Here is a 25,731-nt window from a genome sequence, read left to right on the forward strand (position 1 = left end):
TTGGTATTACCAATTCTTATCATTTCAGTCATTCTGGTGGTTGTGTCATGATATTATTCAGTATCTTTAATTTGCATTTTTTTCTGAGGACTAATGATGTTGAGCACTTTTTATATATTTATTGACCATTAAGATAACCTCTTTTGGTGAAGTGCCTATTCAGGTCTATTGCCTACATACTACTACATCAGTTGCCCTTGTTATTGAAATATGCCCAATTAAATTTTGAGCAAGTTGGGGACTGGATTCAGACAAAAATTTGTGCTTAGCCATATCACATTTGGGATATTAATTAGGTACTCAGATGTGGAGGCAAAGAATGCAGTTGAGTACGTGAGTTTGGGGTTCAGAAAAGAAGTAAGTTTGGAGACATACATGTGGAAGCTCTGAGCTCATGAATGGACTTAAAGCCTTGGAACTGAACAACATCAACCAAAAGAAGGCTAACTTCTAGGGTAGTCCAACCTTTAAAGTTTTGAAAAAGGAGAAAATGCCAAAAGGGAGACTGCAAACAAGCAGCTAGTGAGTTAAGAGAGAAACCAAGGGCTTATCAGGTTTAGGATTTCAAACGAAAAGAAGTGTGATATTTCAAACAAGAAGGAATGGTCAACTCTACGAAATAGCACTGAGAGGCTGGGTAAAATGAACACAGATTAGTAAGATAAAAGTTATTGGTAATCTTCAAAAAAGTGGTTTCCATAGGAATAAAATCTTGATTGGAGGAAGCTAATGAGAGAATAACAAGTGAAAAAATGGACACAGCAGTTTGGATACTTCTTTTATGATAGCCGTCATAGAGTAACCAAAGAACTGTCAAGGATGGAATTTTTCTTTAAAAATAGAAGATATTATGTCTAAGTACAGCTTGGACTTGATCCTGTGGTGAGGAAAACATTGAGGATGCAGGAAAGATGAAATTAGACAAGTCACTGTGTAAACTCAAGGGGATGGAATTGTGTATAAAAATGTAGGATTTGGTAGACAGATAATTCATCACGATGAAATAATTACTCCACAGACAGAGACAATGGATATCAGAGCTTCACATAAGTCTGCTCTCTTGGGTATTAATTGCTAAAATCACATAACTCAGCTCATTCTGATTGTGATACTGGCTCTAACTGCTCTGGTGTAAGTGAAGTCAGGAACATGGGGCAACCAGGAACACCTATCATGTACCGTGTAGTGCACTATTCACATTACAACTTCAATAAAACCCCTTAAATTGACTATTTTATAGATGTAGAAATGGAACCTCTTAGAGACTAACATGCAGCACCATTTAGCTACCACATTATAGAGCTGTGATTCAGATATCACATTTGAAGCTTTTTTTTTCCTATTTATTAGGTCATAAATAAATTAGGTCATAAATTCCTAATTTATGACCATAAAATTTAACAGCTAATGCTGAATACTTCTGAAAGTGAAAGGCACAAGTGTAATAGTTCAACTGAAATAATAGGTATAAACCAAGACTTTCTAGAGTATATGCAGCATATGATCACCCTATCTTTTCCTCCACCTTTTGATATCCTCTGGTATTCAATTCAAAGCATTCTATTCAATTTCAATTTTTCCACAGCTATTTTTAATGCCAATAATAACTTTAAGTTAAAAATAAAGAGGCCAATTACATCTGAAAAATTATAATAAAGACAGGAAAGCTTAAATATGCCTAAGGATTAATTTATTGAAATGACTGGTTAAGAAAGAGATTCTTAAAGAAATAATAAACACAAATCCAGAAATTATTTTTATACATATTTTTGATATGTTTATGGTATTTTCCACTTAAAGTTGAAATTTTGTTGAATTAAACTTTTGAAAATATAGAGTTTATAAGTCAAATTCAAATTAAGATGAATGCCATATAAAGCATAAAATAAATAAAGGAATAAAGTTGCATATTTTTCCATGTTGATTTATTTAAAAACTATTTTGGTAGCATGATGCAAGGATTGAAATGTTGCCACATTTCCAGTCGCAGTCAATTCTGTGGAATAGAGAACAAATATAGAATTAGTTATATGGTATAACTCTTCATCTCTCCCCATTTGTAATTTTGGTGGGACTAATTCATAAGAGAAATTTTATTACAAATGCACCATGTTGTGCCCTATCTTGGAGGCATATAAAAGTTCCTCTAGGACCAAATATCAGCTCACTTGGAATTGTTTTATGTCTACTGGATCATGATCACAAGAGTATTCACATCTTAAGAATCTCAAAACTATATTCTATTCCCTTTTTAAGCCTTATGTTTGGAATAAGAAACTGTATTTTTACTCATAAATTAAAAGACAATATATAAATTTTAACTGATAACTAATTGAAGTTCATAAAGCCTAAGTTAGAAATGTGAATGCAGTTGATCTTTAGAATAAGCTCTAACATGTTTACATAAAAGTAGAAGAAATTATTTTCAGTTTTTCCTAAAAATGATGATAATCAAGCATAAGGATATAGGCAATTGAAAGGAAAATAATCAAATCTGTCAACAGCACATACATACAATTTTGAATTATTTGAAATATAAAAGATACAAAATTTCAGGTGCATAATTAATAGTCAGTCATTGAGAATAAATTGATAATTAATAATTAAGTTGGTATATTGATGGAAGTTGTCACTATTTGGGGCTTATCCAGGAAAATGAAATGTAATAAGATATTAACTATAAAAATGATCAGTCTATCTGAAACTCCTAAAGCTTACCAAAAGTGAGGAGGGGGCATTAATTTTGAAATCCTCTTAGACCTTAACAATTAAAAAATAAATGAATAAATATACAATTCACCTTTTGGCAAGAATATTTTCCCTAAGAATTTCATGAGTATTGAAATAAACACCTCAGTATTTTGCCCTCATATGCTCATACATCAAAAACAAGATGTGAAATGAGGCATGTGGGGAAATAATTGTGCACAAGCAAAACTTCAAAATTGTAGAAAATAACAAACTTTCTTAGGTTTGTTATTCCCAACCAAATGAGGTTATCAAATTTAATTCTGGCTTTAGTACACCTTAATCCTCTTTATCTAAATTATCAACAGACCAGTTAAATCATAGTCCCTGAAATTATTTCTTCCCAATATTCAGTTTCTTCTACATAGAAAGAACAATTATATCAGCATCTCCATGGGTAAGCCTAGACATTGAGATTTAGGTGTGTGTCGGGGGGAAGTTCTCCAGGTTATTCTATTTGTAGCTAATGTTGAGAACCACTGATCTAAACTATACGCATTTTGGAACGATTCATTATTCATTTTCTCTTTTATTCTAGAGCTTTCAATTACTCTAACATCATAGAAACATCATAAGTGAAACAGCACAATTAGTAAATTTGGACTTACAATAACAGGGTAGAGCCCCCGGATAGGACCAAGTACAGGCTCCTGGTACAGCAGAAGGGCCTGGATGGGCATATCTCTCTGGAGGTAGGGCACCACTTGCTGGGGAATAGGCAGGACTTTGGGCTGAGAAAGGGACTGCAGTGGCTGAGGAGGAAACATGGGGGTAGGAGGAAGACGATGGGGAGGCTGGTGCATCAAGGACTTGAGCAGAGGCAGAGGAAGGTGCAGATTTTCAAGATCAGTGAGAGTCAGGCTCTGGCTTTCAATAAAGGGCTCTACTGGAGATTTAGGGAAGCGCATTTCTTTATGCTTAGGAAGGATAGTCTCCTTAGCTTTGGGGACTTCCATTATTTCAGGCTGAGGGAAAGGCACCACCACAGGGGGCTGAGCAAGAGGCAGGATGTTTTGTGTAAGAATAGGGTAAGGGATTGGCCCAGTGTAGGAATAGACTAGAGGCTGTGGCTGGGAAAATTGGTGGATTTTATCCTGGCGTTCATCCTGGAAAGAAGGAAAAATAGTCTTTGCGTCTGTAATTCAGTTATAATTGTCATTCATGATGAATTAACCTCCTCTCTTTTGAACAATAATTCAGTGAAAAGAGAGAAAGAGAATCTTTCCCTTACTTTGGTTAAGAAACTATTTGGGGTCCTGTGAAGATTAATGAGTAAAATGCCCACTAAGGGATTTCTCATTAAGCCACTTCCTTCATAGGTAAATCCACAGAGCCAAAAGAAATCAATGTTTGGAGATTTCAAGACTTGTTTCACCTTTTCCTGAGTTGCCTGCAGAGCTGTAGCTATATACTTTGGTCTTCAGAGGGTACAAACTTTTCAACAATGTGTTGATAATAGTCAAAATTGTTTTCATATAATGAATGAAGATCTATTTTAAAAAGACTTAAAGGGATAACTCCAAGGTTTATTTTTTTTGTTTTAATGAAAAGTAAGTCTTAGTTTGTTTTTTTAATTCAAGGAATTATTTAACAACAGCAAACTTCTAGCACTACTTCCCTTGGTAGAAGGTGGTAATCTTGAGTCTTTAAAGAGGCATCAATTTGTAAATTCATTTTGATTTAGCAAATATTTGGTGTAAGTTCCAGACAATCTAACTTCATTAGTAAAACAGGAAAGCTTAAATATCACAATAGAGTAAGTATGTTACCACAAAAGTAATTTATTTACATAATTTTATGCTGTTCCCAATCCTTATTTTTAAGCAAGCTCTGCTATTTAATAACTATGTGATATTGCCACACAACTGTGTACTCAGTTGTTCTGTACCTCACTTCTCTCATCTGTGTAATGGAAATACTTTTAGGAACTTCACACATTCATAAATGTGAGTATAAAAGCTACAGAATGCTAATGTAAAATCACTGAATATTCACTGTGTGCCAGCTCATCAATCCTGGGGATTTATGAATATTCTCAATTTACAGGTGAAGAAATTGAGGTACAGATAAACTTGGAGCCAAGGTTATACAGCTGATAAATTAGGATTTTTGCCACATTCCTTCCCTCCTCTCTTTCCTCACCATACCCATCTTGAGAATAAGGGGATCACAGTCCCCTATCCAGAAATGTTCCTACCAATGTGCACTTATTGAATACAGGTATACTATTAGTAAAATGAATAAACCAATAGTTATTCTTAGGAATTTATTCTAAATTCTGGAAGCTGATTATGTGTTTAAAAATATGTTTAAGTCTTTAAAAATATTTTCACCTTCTCAAAGTTTAATTTCTTCCACTGATGTTTATATTATTACCATTCTTTAGACTGGACATAATTATTATAAGTATGTTTTCATGTATTATATTTCATTATAATTTTCAAAATATACTAATCATGAAAAAATTACCTCTGTTTGCTGCTGTTCCTCATGTTTAAACTTCTCAATTTTCTGCTAAAAAACAATTACACATAAAGAATTGTTATTATTTGTAAAAACCAAACAGGAAATTTTGAATATATGTACATTTAAATATGACGGTTTTACCTCATTGATGTGCATAACAGATTCCTTTGGAAGAAAAAAATAAAATCACGTTTAGTTTTAATGAACTATTCTTAGTTGTCAACATACATCAGAAAATGAAGACATTTAATAGGTTAATGCAGACATATTGTTTGATAATATCATTATTTTAATTGCTGAAACTTTATGTTACACTATTCTGAATAAATCTGTGTATAAAAGAACAGATGATGCAGTCAAGAAAGAAAAGAAAATTAGTGAGCATAATACCAAAAGAGGCATTTAACAGAAGCTAATTTCTCTTTATCACCCTGTTCCCTTCTTATGACAACAAATGATCTCTAATACCCTCATCTAGTTCTAGAAGAATAGTCATTGAATATATATGATAATAACCATTGATGCATTTGTTAATCATTCTTAGTTCCCTTGTTATGTTTAGGTTTCAAATGAATTGTAAGAAATACATACCCTCCCCTAAGGACCTTATAACCTTTGCAAAGAGACAAAGTATATTGATGTACCATTTAACTAACAGGTGATAACAGACCCAAAAAAGAGTGGTGCAAGCATTAATTTCTACATGACTCCCCCAGGCAGATTTAGGACTACACTAATTCTCACTGCCTCTTATTTACTAGATTGCTATTACAATAACAAAATATGTCCATTTGCATGTCTCTCCACTCTTTACTAAGGGCATCCCTCTTTCCAGTTTGTACCACAGCTCCTAGTCAAAGTCTGATACAGAAAGTGCTCAATAAATGTCAAAACAGGGAAAGAGGTTAACATAGAGTTCAAGATAGAAAAGAGGACTGTATGTATAGTTCATCAAAAAAAAAAAAAAAAAAGCAAGACACAGTGACACAATTTAAGTAGCAGGCAAACTTAGAAACTGCTAGAATACTAAATCTTCTAGACATTTATTCTGTCTTTAAACATATACAGTGGAAATTTACATTAGTTACCTGTCAGAACATAGCTACATTGGCTTAACTGCCCTAATGTAATACAAAAAGAAAGTACAGTATTTTTTTGTTCTAAATTTGGGAAATTGCCTCCGAATGAAGGTTGTCTTACCTCACTGCTTGAAAGGCTTTTCACAGTCTGTAAAGGAAAAAAGAAATCAATAATCAGTTGAGTCTTCTACTAGATCATCAGAAAGTGTTATTACTTTATGGTTGGAAATTTTTCTCTGAAGAAAAATATCTTACCTCACTGGATACAATGAGTTCTTCTTTCTATAGAGAAAAAACAACACCATTTTAGTTCCCATAGCTAACCCATTATTAAACATTTTTCCTACCTAATTTTTACCTTCCTTATGGAGAGCTATTTCACAAATTTGAGAAATAAAAAATGTTATATGTCTTTTGAAAGACTTGTAATTGCTTTTACGGCTTTCAAATTTAGTACCTTTTTATTGGTAGATTTTTATTTTACCTTAATGAAGAGTCTTTTTTATGGGTAACAGAAAAGGAGTTATTTTAATTTGTATTGAACACTTTTTTATTATGATTATGAATATGTTTATGATTATTCATCTTCTGGAGTACCATCCTCTGTTGAATATACACAGGTAAGAATCAGCCCAGTTCCCTAGAGTAAGAGATATGTATATTTCATCACTGGAATAAGATATATTTATCAAGATTGCACATGCATGCAATTGTATTTGTGCAATATTACTCATGTTTTTGTTCTTATGTGTGTTTCTTCTTGTTTGTCTGCTGCTTATTGGTCTGTTTGCTTTTCCTTTAGGTACTGGTGGCACAATACTGTAGAAGAATTTGACCCAGATTTGTGGTCCTATAGGATTCTGTTGAGATAGTGGGTGAATGTAAATGATTTTCTTAGAAGTCAAAAAAAAATCTGGGATCCTGCATTATTTATACATTTAAAATGTTGGTAATACTACATTCTGCAAATAGGCAGATAGTACTATTTCTTAGTTATTTCAAGATATTTTTCTGTACTTACCTCTCTTGCAAGGGCAAGAGCCAACAAGCAGGCAAGGATGAGGACCTTCATGGCTATTAAGTCCTGTGAATGGGGAAATGAGGAAATGGTATATTACTTGTCAATCTAATGCATTTTCTTATTTGGGTAGGATTACTTTCCTTTAAAAGAAACCAAAGATAATGTAAAACAAAAATGTCTGGGGACTTCCCTGGTGGTCCCATGGTTAAGATTCCATGCTTCCACTGCAGGGGGTGCAGTTCAATCACTGGTTGGTGAATTAGGATGCTGCATGCCACATGGCATGACCAAAAAAAGAAAAAAAAAAGAAGAAGAAAATGTCTGTATTGTAGAAAAAATACTAATAGAAGTTTTATCGTATGACCAAGGTCAAAATCTACTATGGCTCCTTAATCTTACATACCAAGTTTATATTTCATTGCCAGCCATTCAGATATTTTCAGCTAACAGCCCTATCCTACTTTATTCGTTTTCATCTCATTCATGGTACTTATGAGGGCTTTTTAGAAAGACAGAAAAAAAGTTACAAATATTTACAGAAAGATTAATTAGTTGATTCATTTATTCAAAAATATTTATTTAGGGGCTTCCCTGGTGGTGCAGTGGTTAAGAATTCGCCTGCCAATGCAGGGGAGATGGGTTCGAGCCCTGACCCGGGAAGATCCCACATGCCACGGAGCAACTAAGCCCGTGCACCACAACTACCGAGCCTGCGCTCTAGACCTGCGAGCCACAACTACTGAGCCCACATGCCACAACTACTGAAGCCCACATGCCTAGAGCCTATGCTCCACAACAAGAGAGGCCACCACAATGAGAAGCCTGCACACTGCAATGAAGACCCAATGCAGCCAAAAATAAATAAAAATAAAATTTTAAAATATATATATTTATTTAGCACCTTTTATTGTCAGACATTGCTTAGGTGCTGGGATTTTAGCAGTGAGCAAAATATTAAGGTCTCAGTCCTGTTGGAGCTTCAGTTCTATTGAGAGGCAACTGATCAAAGAAAATGTATACAAAGAAGAAGATCATATTTTATTTTTATATTATTCATATCTTATTCATATCTTTATTTCCAATAAGACCACCATTTTCATTTTAGCATTTCTTTTATTTGCTCCACTTATCCAGACATTTTCTTGGACTGATTGGACTATCTCTTCTCCATGTATATCCACCTCTCAATCTTCATCCCACATGCCTAATGCCATCTCTTCTCATTTGTCGCACATAATTTTAGAGATCATACACTCTGTTTATTTTCTCTCCATAAAAATGTATACTTATCCCTTGATGATTTACCAAGGTGTCAGGTTCTTTGGTCCAATCCCCACTCTAGGCTACTTCTCCTTGGAGCATAACGTAAAATATGTTATCACTTTTCACCAAAATGTACTAAATGGTTGGTCTTGTTGCATTTCTATAAGTTCTTGTAAAAAATAATGTTTGTGTCACCAATATCCCTTGACACACAATCTTCAATCCCAGATTTTCAAACTAAATTAAAAAATTTTTTTCTAGATTTTTCTCATGGGAGCTAATTCTATATTAGTTTTACTTTACCTAACACTTCTATAAATTTCTAAATAATTTTTTATTGTCATGACTCAAAAAAAGAGTATGGTACTATACTAGAATTCATTACAAGTAGGAAAATATTATTACATTTTCTTTATTTTATAATTAACATTTTATATACAGATTTTCAAGCAAGAATTTTATTATTGACTAATATACTTTGAGCTATTCTTTCTTTCAGATCATATATTTCCTTAATTTTTGTTTCCTGGTCATCTCTGTCAGATCTAGAATTTTTGTACAAAGTAAAACACTTTGTTTCTTTTTAACTTAATTCTGTGTTTCATGTATCTATTTTAATATTTTTAAATAGTATAAACTAAATGATAAACTGGGAATTTGGATGTTCTAAACAATTTTGATAAATACACTCTTCTTCTAAAAATATTGTCCATTTCTTGACTACTCTATTTCTTGACTCAGTATGCTACTTCTATAAACTATTTGTTGGCTAACACTTTCTCAGTGAAGAACCTAGGGGTAAGACGAGAATAAAGACACAGACCTACTAGAGAATAGACTTGAGGATATGTGGAGGGGGAAGGGTAAGCTGTGACAAAGTGAGAGAGTGGCATGGACATATATACACTACCAAACGTAAAATAGATAGCTAGTGGGAAGCAGCCGCATAGCACAGGGAGATCAGCTTGGTGCTTTGTGATCTCCTAGAGGGGTGGGATAGAGAGGGTGGGAGGGAGGGAGACGCAAGAGGGAAGAGATATGGGAACATATGTATATGTATAGCTGATTCACTTTGTTATAAAGCAGAAACTACCACACCATTGTAAAGCAATTATACTCCAATAAAGATGTTTAAAAAAATTAAAAAATAAAAAATATTTACTTCAAGAAATAGATCTTTTAATATAGCCTGTTAACTAGTCATGTACTAAAGAAAATAGCAATCACTGTTACTACATTTTGTTAGACTCAGAAAACATATGCTGTCATTATAATTTTTATCAAATCTTTATAGGTACTTCTATTTTTTCAAGCTAAGTGCTAAAAATATTGTTAGAACTATCTTAAATACTCTAACGTTTAAAGATATATTTTAAGTAATTATATTCTTTCTATATCTCAACTTAGTTTGAAATAAAGATGAGGAGAGGATATATTGAATTATCTGAAATTCTTACCTTTTTTCTGAAGTAGAGGAAAAGAAGTGAAGAAGGAGCTGAGTGGATAATGGTCTGCTTTTGTGGCTCTTTATATACAGTATTTAATGGCATGCTAATTTTGTGGTTGAAATAAAATCAATAGTGAGTTTGAATTCCAAGAAGTCTGCATGATTAGAAAATGAATTCTTCCTCTTATCTGTCCCCAGAAATTCTGGGGATCATTTTAACAAGGGAATAATTCACAATCTGATAAAGGAAGTGAAACTGTCCAGTACTTACAGACATTGGCTGGGGGACAGTGATGTTCTGGCCCAGTCCCCAAGTTATTGTAACCACAATAAACTCTCTTAGTACTTGGTGGGTCTTCAAGATCTTAATTGTGGGGAAATCCTAATAGACACCAGAGAGACACAAGCCACACAAAGGACACAATTTCATGCTAACCAGAATAGCTGTAGTGTTTTATGCTATAATGCAGAAAATGACAAGCTAACAAGTCCATGACGGTAGCTTAGACCCAAAGAGGGAAGAGAGTTATAGGCTAAAAAGAAAGGAAGAATAGGGTCTTGAATATGAGAAAGAAGACACTACAATTAAATCAAGTAGCGAATCTGGGTCATGAATTGCAAGGAGTAGGGAGTAAATGGAGATGAGAAGAGAGAAAGAGAAAGGGGTCAGATAATGATGGGCAAAGCATACAATGATCCTAAGGAACCTAAATTTTATTCTCTAGATAGTGCAGATTTGTTGAAGGGTATTAAGACAGAAAGTAACATTTAGAGAATACTTCTACAAAATGAATGATAGTGGTACAAATTTATTAAAATGGGGCAGCCCAGGTTTGGCCTCATATCTTTTACAGTGAGTCAATATTTATCAGCTAGTATACATGGAAGGACAAATGAGGGAAGGAAGGAAGAAAGAAAATGAAAACCCAAACAGGAGGAGGGTCTTACCCAAAGTACTACAATAGAGTCTGAGCCAGACCTCAAAAGTACTTTTTAGGTGCCCATTTACAAAAGCAGTCTTCAAGTTTCTTTGCCTCTTTAGCAATTGATGTTCATAAATGTAGTTGTATTTGACACTACTCATTTTTAGAAGGTTTGTTTCTTCTATTCATTGCCTGTAATAGATATATTCAGGGCTTCAGGACAGATAGATGCCCTTCTAAAGTAAGCACTTTAGCATAATTAATAATTTTTCTTCACAATATACTTCGCATTCATATCATGCTAGATGTGTGTGGGAGAGGAACACACCTGACTGTCATACAAGTTTTGTATTGCTTAGAAAACCCAAGTCAATGTCTGCTATGTATTTGAATTATTCAGCTAATCTTCATTTTAAGACTGTTCATAGGGAGCCAGGAGGAAGCCATGAAAAGAAATGATGAAATGACTTCAGTGTCATAGGTATAACTAAAAAAGGCCTTGGCTGCTCCATGTGCCTTTATGTGTTAGCTCTTGGTTGCCAAGGCCACAGCCAAAAAAGTGTGATTTCTGAGAAAAGGAATACAAAAGCAAGCATGCCCTACTCATTCAACACTTCCTTTTTATTTTCTCAGCAAGATAGTTTACATATTGTGCAATAAACACAGCATTGCCTTATGACTGTCTCTCACCAAGTTTGAATTATATTAATTGTTATATTTATGGACTCAGTTGGGTCAGAAAAGTAGGTTAAAACCTTGATCAAGGAAATCACTAACAATACACTAGAGAAAGGAGCTTGTCCAAGGGAACATTAAAAAGACTGAGATTTAAGATGACATCAGGTGCCACTGGCCAGGTAAGCTTCAAAACACAAAGACCAATAAGAAGCAAAGTGCCATGTGGGCAACTCAAGCTTTTGCAATGTATAACTTAAGAGTTACCATTTTTATAAGGCAAAATGAGAATTTCGTACAGGGAAATTTTATAAGATAATCCTGGGTGAGGAGCAAGATATAATCTAAGCAAGATGTTCTAGTACTATTTGTCATAAGCAGAATTTGTTCAGCCAATGCTTTTTCCCATATTGAATGATGGATCTGAAATATGCAGTCATTCGTTTTGGATATATTCTAGCTGAAACCATGTAAGTAATACCCTCAAGAAAGAGAGCAATAGAAAAGTTGGATAAAGAGTACAATAAAGGGACCAAAAAATGTTCAGAAAATAAGAACTAGAAGAGATATCAGGAATTCCCTAGTGGTCCAGTGATTAGGACTCTGCGTTCCCATTGTGGTGGGCATGGGTTTGATCCCTGGTCAGGAAACTAAGATCCTGCAAGCTGTGTGGCATCGCCAAAAAAAAAAAAACTTAAGAGATATCATCCATTTGATGTCTTAAATACATTTTAGAGAAGAGGAAAATGAGGACCTGGGAATTTGTATTATTTTTTCAGGATACTATAGCTATTTAGAGATAGAGCTGTTAACTAAAAACTTCAGTTTCCTAAAAAATATTTGAGGTACTGTTTAATAACTTCTAAAACATGGGGGCAGGGAGAAGGAAAATAAATAGGATTTATATAATAATTTAGACTTAGGAACAACAGAACACAGAATTACTTAATTCTGACAAATTATTAGGTAGGGATATATAGTTTAGCTTAGCATTATTTATATAGTTGGAGTATTTTAATTCTTTCCATTTGATTATCCAAATATAATAAAATAACATCTTGTCTATGTGAAATATAGCTATTAAGATTAATTTATAAAGCTAATCAAGAATCAGGGAATAAGAAATATGTTCTGTGAGCAAGCAGACACCATGAAAGCATAAAACCCAGAACCCTGATTCATAGGACACGCTCTTAATCCTAATTACTCTCCCTTTACATATGAATCACCACTCAAGTTCAAGATACATTTATTGAGCACATACTAGACCAGTATTTTTCAACCTTCATGCTATTGATATTTTGGGCAGGAGAATTCTTTGTTGTGGGGGTTATCCTGTGTGTTGTAGGATGTTTAGCAACTTCCCTGGCCTCTACCCATAAGAAGCCAGTAGCACCAACCACACAGCTATTAGAACCCAAAATGTCTCAAGAAATTTCCAAATGTCTCCCGGGGCAGGACAGTGAAAAATCATCTCACATTTAGAAGCACTGTACTGGATGACTTGAAAAGTCACACAAAGAAAAAAGACAAAGATGGTGTGGTTCCATCCTGTCAGTGTTTCAGTGCCTTTGAATTCCTTATGTCTATATGCCCCTCTTTTCCCACTTTGAATTTCAAGGGAATTGCTATTATCACACTTGTATACAGATATTCAAATCCCCTACTTGTCTCTGATTTTACTATACTGTCTTACCTAAATCATATCCCAGGTTAATCCGAATTCTACCTTCTGCCCCTGTGAATGTAGCTGACAAAACATATTCAACCATGGCAATTGTTCTCACTATAAAATGAAGTGCAGCAGTCACATATTCTCCCCAACTTTCTTAGACTATTTAACATTCAAAGCAACAACACCTCTACATACTGCCTTTAATTGGTTTCCTGACACTCCCAGATTAAAATCCAAAAGTCATTACAATGACCTAAAATACCTTACATCATCAGGCCCCCCTGTTGCCTCTTTGACCTCATGTTCTGTATATTCTCGGTCTAGTTCCTGCTCTGTCCTGCTGGCCTCTTTGCTATTCCTTGAGCACAGTAGGTGAGCTGCCACCTGATAGCTTTCCATTAGTCTTTTCCTCAGTCCGGAATTCTTTCCCCAGGTAAATGCATGGACCACTCCCCACTCTTCTCTTATGTCTCTACTTAATTTTTCTGTGAGGCTTTTCCTGGCCATCTTCCCCAGTACTCCTCCTGACATTTCCTACCCCACTTCCTTTACCTATTTTTCTTCTTTTCATATAATATAATGTAAATACTATACATTTTACTTTTTATCGTGATTTTTTTTTTGCTACTTGTCTTCAATTGTTTGTGTTTCTGTAGCTCTGTACACTTATAAATCTGTTTCCCTTAAAAGAATGTAAGTTTCATGAGGGCTATATCCCAGGAGCCTAGAATAATACATCTAGTTACTTGTAAATAAGTCTAAGTAGCTTATGTAATAAAATTAAATTCATTTATTTACATAGTTTAAATAACTGTTGACTGAGTAAGTGAATTAATTAACATGTGACTAACTAAAATACAGCATCAGTGTAAATACTCTCTTAAAGAACACACCAAATAAGCAAGCACTAGACCTACCCGAGGCTTGGAGGATATTGTCACAGAAATGTTCAAATTTCAACTTTGTCTTGGAAAATACATAGGAGTTTGTAAGTCAGAGAATGTGAAGAGAGAGCATTCTCTGTCAGAAGGAAAGACATGAAGACATGAAATTATGGAATGGAAAAATTGTATATGAGACATAAGGAGAGGCAAGAAGTAAGGCCAGAAATATCTCCCCAGAAAGCTGTGAAATGGTCTTGAATGCTGTGTTAAGACCTTGGATATTATTCCATATATAATATGAAACAATTAAAATAGTTTTTGCAGTAAAATGGCTTCTCACAACAGTTTTTGCAAAATAATTCTGAGAATAATGTGGATAATGACCTAGAAAACTGTTAGGTTAGAAGTGGAAAGACCAATTAGGAAACAAATTACAATTACCTAAGAAAGAACAAAAGATGTGAATGAGGTGAAAGTTGAATGTACAAGTTATGGAGCAAAATCTACAAATGTAAATCTTTTCGGTTGCTCATCTAAGTATTTGATGGTAACTGGTAGGAGAAAACTGGTGATGTAGTTGAAGAAACAGGAAATTATGAGACAGTATTTGTAGAATATAGAATGGGGCAAAACTGATGGTTTGTCTAGGCTAAAGAAAGACCACTGGAAATGAAGCAAAGATGTAAGAGAGAAAAGGGATAAAATAGAATGGTGATGATCATGTAGGAGGTATTAAGAGCCGATCTACCCAAGACAAATGACTGATTCAGAGCTTCTCTGGAGAGTTAGAGAAATGAACAAGCATGGTTGTGAAGCCCCCAAACTAATGGATAGAGATGCAAAAATGATTAAAACAGATCAGATATCTTGCCCTCAGGAAACAAAGCTTTTTAAAATAGATCCATACAAAACATTATGACTGATAAGCAGTCATAAAAATGCATAAGCAAAACAATATGGTTAATAGGAGACATAAAAATCAGAAACAGGAAAAAAAGCAATTTCAGGAAAATAATTTTATGGTGCTGAACTACTTTAAATTTGTCAATGACTGTAAATAACATATATATATATATATATAAATTCATTATATTTAGTGTTTCAGAATGTAGTAAGGTGTGGTAAATTTTAAAAATTCTTCTACATAAAATAATTAGGAAATTAAAAAATATCATTAGGCTTAAAAGTTAATTTTTAAGTTGATTCCACTTAGCTTGCCAGAATGATTCATTCTCCAGTAACACAGAATCACATTTGTGATCTTTTTATTTTAGCAAACCCAGCCCTTCAATGTGTTTTTTTGGCAAAGAATATATTTTAAGGCATGTTTTAAATTTGTTGATAGCCTGTAAATATCAGAAGAATTCACACTTTAAAAACTCCAGACTTCTGATTTATCTCCTAAAATAATTTGCAGAATCTGGTAATACAGAGTAATAATTTTTCCGTGTCAAAAACTGGCTGGAGCTGAATATTAACTGCTTCCTTCGACCCAGGCTCGAACTTTCTAGGAGGCCATAATCCATATTTTATCTTACCTTCTTTTTTTTTTTTTTTTGCACTACGCGGGCCTCTCACTGTTGTGGCCTCTCTCATTGCGGAGCACAGGCTCCAGACGCGCAGGCCCAGCGACCATGGCTCATGGGCCTAGCCGCTCTGCCGCATGTGGGATCTTCTGGACCGGGGCACGAACCCGTGTCCCCTGCACGGACCCCCCCACCACTGTGCCACCAGGGAAGCCCTATCTTACCTTTTTTATGTCTAGTGCTGTTTTATTCATTTAAATCACTTGGTTGGTCTCTATGGTTATTTGAATTTGTAAATATTTTCTGATTTAGCATCTTCCACCTAAAAAATAATATTTTCTATTACATACACTATTGCTAAACTTTGCAATAATACACACACACACATATATTTAATTGACACCATCTTACAGATGAAAAACCTGAAGACAAAACTTATCTACTCAGTTTATAGTGCTAATAAGTAGTGGATACAAGTCATTACATTGTGTGGCTTGTCATTTAGGTAGACCAAGTTTTTATATCTGATAGATGGCTACCAAGCTTCAGTTCTTCATTCATTCAAATAATGAAGCACATTTATTTTTATAATAATGAAATTTTATTACATATCCAAATGTTTTTCAGATACGTGTTCAAAGAAAATAGAAAACAGATCTGCGAAATTCTTTTTGCCTGTAGCCAACTAAATTTATGCAAATGAGAAAATGAGACTAGGAAAGACTTATGAACTTCCTTGAACCAAAAAACTAGACCATGGCAGAGGTGAGGCTACATAAAAACAGAATGTTAATAATCAATGAACGTAATAACGTCTTCATTTCCTCTAATCATGTTCTAAATCATCCTGTATGAAATACTCCTTAGAATATGTGGGTACAAAAATTGGTCAGAAAAACAACATGTGATCATAGTGAGTTCTTCTTAGAATTCAAGTAGGTTACTTGTATTTTAAACCACAGAATTACCACATGATGGAGAAACAAGGTTTAAATAGTTTTAAGATGAACTATCTTAGCACATTCACTGTCTGGACTTCTTTTCTTTGTTTTACAAAACAAGGTAATATTTTCATATATCCTTTCTCTCATACTTCTTACCTATGAAGAATATCTGTACAACAAATACTATTATTTAGAAAAAAATACAAACAGTATTTTAAAAGATAATAAAATGTTTTAAAGAAGGTTTCTTCTGATTAGCCCAAGACTCTTATTTATCATTCTTTACCAGGTTTTTCTTGATGAAACTGACATTTAGACACTAGAAACAGTTTATTGTATTTTTTTTTATTATTATGTGCTCAGACCTTGCTTTTGATGCAGGTAATTCAAAATAAAGATTACAGAAACTCAGGAATATCTTCATCTGTAAAATAGAAAACAAATTATTCACCTTACATTACTCTGGTGCAGAAAATACACATAACATGACTAGCAGAGTGAAAATAGCAGATGCTGAGTGATTAGTAGATCTTTTGTTTTATTTTTTAAACCTACATTTTAAGAAAATTTGTTTCTCATTTAATTTTTTATGATACAATTTATTTCATTAATCTAAAGAAAATTCCTAACTATAACATATTGGGAACAGCTGTGGTGAATAAGCTTATTTCACATCATTAAATGTCACATAATATTAAAGATGTTCTAATGAAAATGTCCTTTGTTATATGAAATTTAACTTTAATGTGCAATGTTAAGGAAAATACAATTTTAATCTGTCTACTTAAATATAAGTAAATTTATTTATTTATATCAAAACTATGCAACAAATATACTATATGAAAAAGAGAAATTATGCAGCTTACTACTTGGAAATTATTTATTAATGCAAATCTTAAGATAGAAAATTGAGGGAAGGAGCTTCAAGATGGCTGAAGAGTAAGACACGGAGATCACCTTCCTCCACACAAGTACATCAGAAATACATCTACGTGTGGAACAACTCCTACAGAACACCTACTGAACGCTGGCAGAAGATCTCAGACCTCCCTAAAGGCAAGAAACTCCCCACGTACCTGGGTAGGGCAAAAGAAAAAAGAAAAGACAAAAGAATAGGCACAGGACCTTGCTCCAGTGGGAGGGAGCTGTGAAGGAGGAAAGGTTTCCACACACTAGAAGCCCCTTCGTGGGGCGGAGACTGTGGGGGGGCGGAGGGGGAAGCTTCAGAGCTATGGAGGAGAGCGCAGCGACAGGGGTGCAGAGGGCAAAGTGGAGAGATTCTCACACAGAACATCGCTGCTGACCAGGACTCACCAGCCCGAGAGGCTTGTCTGCTCACCCGCTGGGACAGGTGGGGGCTGGGAGCTGAGGCACGGCCTTCAGAGGTCGGATCCCAGGGAGAGGACTGGGGTTGGCTGTGTGAACACAGCCTGAAGGGGGCTGGTGCACCACAGCTAGCCGGGAGGGCGTCCAGGAAAAGGTCTGGAGCTGCTGAAGAGGCAAGAGACTTTTTCTTGCCTCTTTGTTTCCTGGTGTGAGAGGAGAGGGGATTCAGAACACCGCTTAAAGGAGCTCCAGAGATGGGTGCGAGCTGCGGCTATCAGCGCGGATCTCAGAGACGAGCATGAGCCGCTAAGGTTGCTGCTGCTGCAGCCACCAAGAACCCTGTGTGCGAGCACAGGTCACTATCCACACCGTCCCTCCCGGGAGCCTGTGCAGCCTGCCACTGCCAGGGTCCTGTGATTCAGGCAGAGGTGAGGCTTACCCAGGAGAACAAACAGCAGGTCTCAGGCTGCTGCAACATCACGCCGGCCTCTGCCACCGCAGGCTCACCCTGAACTCTGTACACCTCCCTCCCCCCAGCCTGAGGGAGCCAGAGCCCACGAACCAGCTACTCCTTTAACCCCATCCTGTCTGAGTGAAAAACAGATGCCCTCAGGCGACCTACATGCAGAGGCGGGTCCAAATCCAAAGCTGAACCCCGGGAGCTGTGAGAAAAAGAAGAGAAAAGGAAATTTCTCCCAGCAGCCTCAGGAGGAGCAGATTAAATCTCCACAGTCAACTCGATGTACCCTGCATCTGTGGAATACCTGAAGAGACAACGAATCATCCAAAATTGAGGAGGTGGACTTTGGGAGCAACGATATACTTTTTTTTTTCTCTCTCTCTCTTTTTCTCTTTTTGTGAGTGTGTACTTGTATGCTTCTGTGTGTGATTTTGTCTGTATAGCTTTGCTTTTACCATTTGTCCCAGGGTTCTTCTGTCCGTTTTTTGTTTTGTTTTGTTTTTTAGTACAGTTCTTAGTACTTGTAATCATTGGTGGATTTGTTTTTTGGTTTGGTTACACTCTTCTTTTGTTCTTTCTTTTTTGTTACTTCTTAAATTTTTTTAATAATTATTTTTTGTTTTAATTATTTTATTTTACTTTATGTCATTTTACATTATTTTATTTTATCTTCTTCTTTCTTTCCTTATTTCCTCCCTTTTATTCTGAGCTGTGGGGATGACAGGTTCCTGGTGCTCCAGCCAGGCATCAGGGCTGTGCCTCTGAGGTGGGAAAGCCAAGTTCAGGACACTGGACCACAAGAGACCTCCCAGCTCCATGTAATATCAAATGGTGAAAACTTCCCAGAGATCTCCATCTCAACGCCAAGACCCAGCTCCACTCAATGACCAGCAAGCTACAGTGCTGGACACCCTATGCCAAACAAGTAGCAAGACAGGAAAAAAACACCATCCATTGGCAGAGAGGCTGACTAAAATCATAATAAGGCCACAGACACCACAAAACACACCACCAGACATGGACCTGCCCATGAGAAAGAAAAGATCTGGCCTCATCCACCAGAACACAGGCACTAGTACCCTCCACCAGGAAGCTTACACAACACACTGAACCAACCTTAGCCACTGCGGACATACAGCCTGCGAAAAGGAGACCCCAAACAGAGTAAGTGAAGCAAAATGAGAAGACAGAGAAACACACCGCAGATGAAGGAGCAAGGCAAAAACTCACCAGACCTGAAAAATGAAGAGGAAATAAACAGTCTACCTGAAAAATAATTCAGAATAATGATAGTAAAGATGATCCAAAATCTTGGAAATAAAATGGAGAACATACATGAAAAGCTTAACAGGAACCTAGAAGAACTAAAGAGCAAACAAACAGTGATGAACAACACAATAAATGAAATTAAAAATTCTCTAGAAGGGATCAATAGCAGAATAACTGAGGCAGAAGAACGGATAAGTGACCTGGAAGATAAAATAGTGGAAATAACTACTGCAGAGCAGAATAAAGAAAAAGGAATGAAAAGAATTGAAGACAGTCTCAGAGACTTCAGAGACAACATTAAACACACCAACAGTCGAATTATATGGGTCCCAGAAGAATAAGAGAAAAAGAAAGGGACTGAGAAAATATTTGAAGATATTATAGTTGAAAACTTCCCTAATATGGGAAAGGAAATAATTAATCAAGTCCAGGAAGCACAGAGAGTCCCATACAGGATAAATCCAAGGAGAAACACACCAAGACACATATTATTCAAGCTATCAAAAATTAAATACAAAGAAAAACTATTAAAAACAACAAGGGAAAAACAACAAGTAACACATAAGGGAATCTCCATAAGATTAACAGCTGATCTTTCAGCAGAAACTCTGCAAGCCAGAAGGGCGTGCCAGGACATATTTAAAGGGATGAAGGAGAAAAACCTACAACCAAGATTACTCTACCCAGCAAGGACCTCATTCAGACTTGATGAAGAAATTTAAAGCTTTACAGACAAGCAAAACATAAGAGAATTCAGCACCACTACACCAGCTTTACAAGTGCAAAGGAACTTCTCTAGGCAGAAAACACAAAAGAAGGAAAAGACTTACAATAATAAACCCAAAACAATTAAGAAAATGGTAATAGGAACACACATATCGATAATTACCTTAAATGTAAATGGATTAAATGTTCCAACCAAAAGACATAGACTGGCTGAATGGATACAAAAATAAGACCTGTGTATATGCTGTCTACAAGAGACCCACTTCAGACCTAGGGACACATACAGACTGAAAGTGAGGGGATGGAAAAAGATATTGCATGCAAAGGGAAATCAAAAGAAAGCTAGAGGGCTTCCCTGGTGGTGCAGTGGTTGAGAGTCTGCCTGCCAATGCAGGGGACACGGGTTCGTGCCCCGGTCCGGGAAGATCCCACATGCCGTGGAGCGGCTGGGCCCGTGAGCCATGGCCGCTGAGCCTGCGCATCTGGAGCCTGTGCTCCACAACGGGAGAGGGCACAACAATGAGGGGCCCGCATACCACCCCCCCAAAATAAAAAGCTATAGTAGCAATTCTCATAACAGACAAAATAGACTTTAAAACAAAGACTATTACAAGAGACAAAGAAGGACACTACATAATGATCAAGGGATCAATCCAAGAAGAAGATATAACAATTGTAAATATTCATGCACCAAACATAGCAGCACCTCAATACATAAGGCAAATACTAACAAGCATAAAACGGGAAATCAACAGTAACACAATCATAGTAGGGGACTTTAACACCACACTTTCACCAATGCACAGATCAACCAAAATGAAAATAAATAAGGAAACACAAGCTTTAAATGATACATTATACAGGATGGAATTCATTGATATTTATAGGACATTCCTTCCAAAAACAATAGAATACACATTCTTCTCAAGTGCTTATGGAACATTCTTCAGGATAGATCATATCTTGGGTCACAAATCAAGCTTTGGTAAATTTAAGAAAATTGAAATCATATCACGTATCTTTTCCAACCACAATGCTATGCAACTAGATATCAATTACAGGAAAAAATTTGTAAGCATTACAAACACATGGAGGCTAAACAACACACTACTTAATAACCAAGAGATCACTGAAGAAATCAAAGAGGAAATCAAAAAATTCTTAGAAAAAAATGACAATGAAAACACAATGACCCAAAACCTATGAGATGCAGCAAAAGCAGTTCTAAGAGGGACTTTTGTAGCAATACAATCCTACCTCAAGAAAGAAGAAACATCTCAAATAAACAACCTAAAGCAAGTAGAGAAAGAAAAACAAAAAAAAAAAACAAGAGTTAGCAGAAGGAAAGAAATCATATAGATCAGATCAGAAATAAATGAAAAAGAAATGAATGAAATGATAGCAAAGATCAATAAAACTGAAAGCTGGTTCTTTGAGAAGATAAACTCAATTGATAAGCCATTAGCCAGACTGATCAAGAAAAAAAGGGAGGGCTTCCCTGGTGATGCAGTGGTTGGGAATCTTCCTGCCAATGCAGGGGACACGGGGTCGAACCCTGGTCTGGGAAGATCCCACATGCCGCGAAGCAACTAGGCCCGTGAGCCACAACTGCTGAGCCTGCGTGTCTGGAGCCTGTGCCCTGCAACAAGAGAGGCTGCGACAGTGAAAGGCCCGTGCACCGTGATGAAGAGTGGCCCCCACTTGCCACAACTAGAAAAAGCCCTCACACAGAAATGAAGACCCAACACAGCCAAAAATAAAAATAAATAAATACAAATTAAAAGAAAAATGTATAGCATTGTCTAGAGTCTGTGCCTGTACTTTATTTCTAAAAAAAGAAAAAAAGGGAGAAGATTAAAATCAGCAGAATTAGAAATGAAAAAGGAAAAGTACCAAATGACACTGCAGAAATACAAAGAATCATGAGAGATTACTATAAGTGACTATATGCCAATAAAATGGACAACCTGGACTAAATGGACAAATTCTTAGAAATGCACAACCTTCAGAGACTTAACCAGGAAGAAATAGAAAATATGAACAGACCAATGACAAGCACTGAAATTGAGATTAAAAATCTTCCAACAAACAAAAGACCAGGACCAGATGGCTTCACAGGGGAATTCTATCAAACATTTAGAGAAGAGATAACACCTATCCTTCTCAAACTCTTCCAAAATATAGCAGAGATAGGAACACTCCCAAACTCATTCTACGAGACCACCATCACCCTGATTCCAAAACCAGACAAAGATGTCACAAAGAAAGAAAACTACAGGCCAATATCACTGATGAACATAGATGCAAAAATACTCAACAAAATACTTGCAAAAAGAATCCAACAGAACATTAAAAGGATCATACACCATGAATAAGTGGGGTTTATCCCAGGAATGCCAGGATTCTTCAATACATGCAAATCAATCAATGTGATACACCATATTAACAAATTGAAGGAGAAAAAACATATGATTATCTCAATAGATGCAGAGAAAACTTTTGACAAAATTCAACACCGATTTATGACAAAAACCCTCCAGAAAGTAGGCATAGAGGGAAATTTCCTCAACATAATAAAGGCTATATATGACAAACCCACAGCCAACATCGTCCTCAATGGTGAAAAAATGAAACAATTTCCACTAAGATCAGGAACAAGACAAGGTTGCCCACTCTCACCACTATTATTCAACATAGTTTTGGAAGCTGTAGCCACAGTAATCAGAGAGGAAAAGAAATAAAAGGAATCCAAATCAGAAAAGAAGAAGTAAAGCTGTCACTGTTTGCAGGTGACTTGATTCTATACATAGAGAATCCTAAAGATGCCACCAGAAAACTACTAGAGCTAATCAATGAATTTAGTAAAGTAACAGGATACAAAATTAATGTACAGATTTCTTGCATTCCTATACATTAATGATGAAAAATCTGAAGGTGAAATAAAGAAAACACTCCCATTTACCATTGCAACAAAAGGAATAAAATATCTAGGAATAAACGTACCTAAGGAGACAAAAGACTATGCAGAAAATTACAAGACACTGATGAAAGAAATTAAAGATGATACAAAGAGATGGAGAGATATACTATGTTCTTGGATTGGAAGAATCAACACACTGAAAATTACTATACTACCCAAAGCAATCAGTAGATTCAATGAAATCCCTATCAAACTACCACTGGCATTTTTCACAGAACCAGAACAAAAATTTTCACAATTTGTATGGAAACATAAAAGACCCTGAAGAGCAAAAGCAATATTGAGAAATTAACACAGAGCTGGAGGAATCAGGCTCCCTGACTTCAGACTATACTACAAAGCTACAGTAATCAAGACAGTATGGTACTGGCACAAAAAAAAAGAAATATAGATCAATGGAACAGGATAGAAAGCCCAGAGATAAACCAACACACCTATGGTCACCTTATATTTGCAAAAGTAGGCAAGAATATACAGTGGAGAAAAGACAGCCTCTTCAATAAGTGGTGCTGGGAAAACTGGACAACATGTAAAAGAATGAAATTAGAACACTCTCTAACACCATACACAAAAATAAACTCAAAATAGATTAAAGACTTAAATGTAAGGCCAGACACCATGAAACTGTTAGAGGAAAACATAGGCAGAACACTCTATGACATAAATCACAGCAAGATCCTTTTTGACCCACCTCCTAGAGAAATGGAAATAAAAACAAAACTAAACAAATGGGACCTAATGAAACAAATGCTTTTGCAAAGCAAAGGAAACCATAAACAAGACCAAAAGACAACCCTCAGAATGGGAGAAAATATTTGCAAATGAAGCAACTGACAAATGATTAATCTCCAAAATTTACAAGTAGATCATGCAGCTCAATATCAAAAAAAAAACAACCCAATCCAAAAATGGGCAGAAGACCTAAATAGACATTTCTCCAAAGAAGATATACAGATTGCCAACAAACACATGAAAGAATGCTCAACATCATTAATCATTAGTGAAATCCAAATCAAAACTACAATGAGATATCATCTCACACCAGTCAGAATGGCCATTATCAAAAAATCTAGAAACAATAAATGCTGGAGAGGGTGTGGAGAAAAGGGAACACTCTTGCACTTTTGGTGGGAATGTAAATTGATACAGCCACTATGGAGAACAGTATGAAAGTTCCTTAAAAAACTAAAAATAGAACTGCCTTACGACCCGGCAATCCCACTACTGGGCATACACACTGAGAAAACCATAATTCAAAAAGAGTCATGTACGAAAATATTCATTGCAGCTCTATTTACAATAGCCAGGACATGGAAACAACCAAAGTGTCCATCAACAGTTGAATGGATAAAGAAGAAGTGGCACATATATACAATGGAATATTACTCAGCCATAAAAAGAAATGAAATTGAGTTATTTGTAGTGAGGTGGATGGACCTAGAGTCTGTCGTACAGAGTGAAGCAAGTCAGAAAGAGATAAACAAATACCATATGCTAACACGTATATATGGAATCTAAAAACAAAAAAAAAAGGTCATGAAGAACCTACGGGCAACACGGGAATAAAGACCCAGACCTACTAGAGAAAGGACTTGAGGATACAGGGAGGGGTAAGAGTAAGCTGGGACAAAGTGAGTGGCATGGACATATATACACTACCAAACGTAAAATAGATAGCTAGTGGGAAGCAGCCGCATAGCACAGGGAGATCAGCTCGGTGCTTTTTGACCACCAGAGGGGTGGGATAGGGAGGGTGGGAGGGAAGGAGACACAAGAGGGAAGAGATTTGGGAACATATGTATATGTATAACTGATTCACTTTGTTATAAAGCAGAAACTAACACACCATTGTAAAGCAATTATAGTCCAATAGAGATGTTAAAATAAATAAATAAATAAAATAAAGATACAGTTTTGTTAAAAAAAAAAAAAGAAAAAGATTGCTCAGTAAAGAAGTGGGGTGACAGAATACTCTTGAATATAAAAATCATTGGAATAAAAGTCAGTGTTTCCTTGCATGAGTCCAACTGTGTCTTTATACTCATCAGAAGACTTCCCTGGACCTCACTTCCACTTCTGGTAAAATTAGAGAACCTTCTACCTCAGGTATTCCTTGTATCTAATTACTGGGAACATCATACACAATTAGTGGCAATACTCCAAATACTAACACATGCTGTATTCTGAGTTTAAAATTACAAATGAGTTATGAAACTATCACTTACTACCACCTCATATGGCATGGAAAAGAAAGGGGGGGAAAACAGAAAAGAAGAAAAATAAGCAGCTTAATGAGCCTATCAGTAAAGCAAATATTTG

The 25,731-nt window shown here is 35.8% G+C and overlaps 1 protein-coding gene across 1 annotated transcript; it reads right to left on the reverse strand.

Moving 5' to 3' along the window:
- Positions 1-1,675: 1,675 nt before the first annotated feature.
- On the reverse strand, positions 1,676-10,122 carry CSN2 (casein beta). The gene is made up of 9 exons (XM_027089638.1): positions 10,035-10,122; positions 7,315-7,377; positions 6,549-6,575; positions 6,415-6,441; positions 5,356-5,379; positions 5,218-5,259; positions 3,357-3,854; positions 2,719-2,760; positions 1,676-1,996 (listed from the first exon to the last, which is right to left on the reverse strand). The coding sequence occupies exons 2-8, from the start codon at positions 7,363-7,365 to the stop codon at positions 2,755-2,757; spliced, it is 675 nt and encodes a 224-aa protein (XP_026945439.1). The 5' UTR covers positions 7,366-7,377; positions 10,035-10,122; the 3' UTR covers positions 1,676-1,996; positions 2,719-2,754.
- Positions 10,123-25,731: the final 15,609 nt, after the last annotated feature.

The sequence above is a fragment of the Aethalodelphis obliquidens genome, unplaced genomic scaffold (assembly GCF_003676395.1).
Source record: "Aethalodelphis obliquidens isolate GAN/ISIS:26980383/991018 unplaced genomic scaffold, ASM367639v1 scaffold67, whole genome shotgun sequence".
Taxonomy (NCBI): domain Eukaryota; kingdom Metazoa; phylum Chordata; class Mammalia; order Artiodactyla; family Delphinidae; genus Aethalodelphis; species Aethalodelphis obliquidens.

Coding starts and splice junctions, on each gene's coding strand:
- CSN2 (XM_027089638.1), bottom strand. CDS start 7,365: ATGAAGGTCCTCATCCTTGCCTGCTTGTTGGCTCTTGCCCTTGCAAGA. Junction 6,442..6,548: donor AACTCATTGTATCCAGTGAG/GTAAGATATTTT, acceptor TTTCCTTTACAG/ACTGTGAAAAGCCTTTCAAG. Junction 3,855..5,217: donor AGGAACAGCAGCAAACAGAG/GTAATTTTTTCA, acceptor CCTTCTTTCCAG/GATGAACGCCAGGATAAAAT.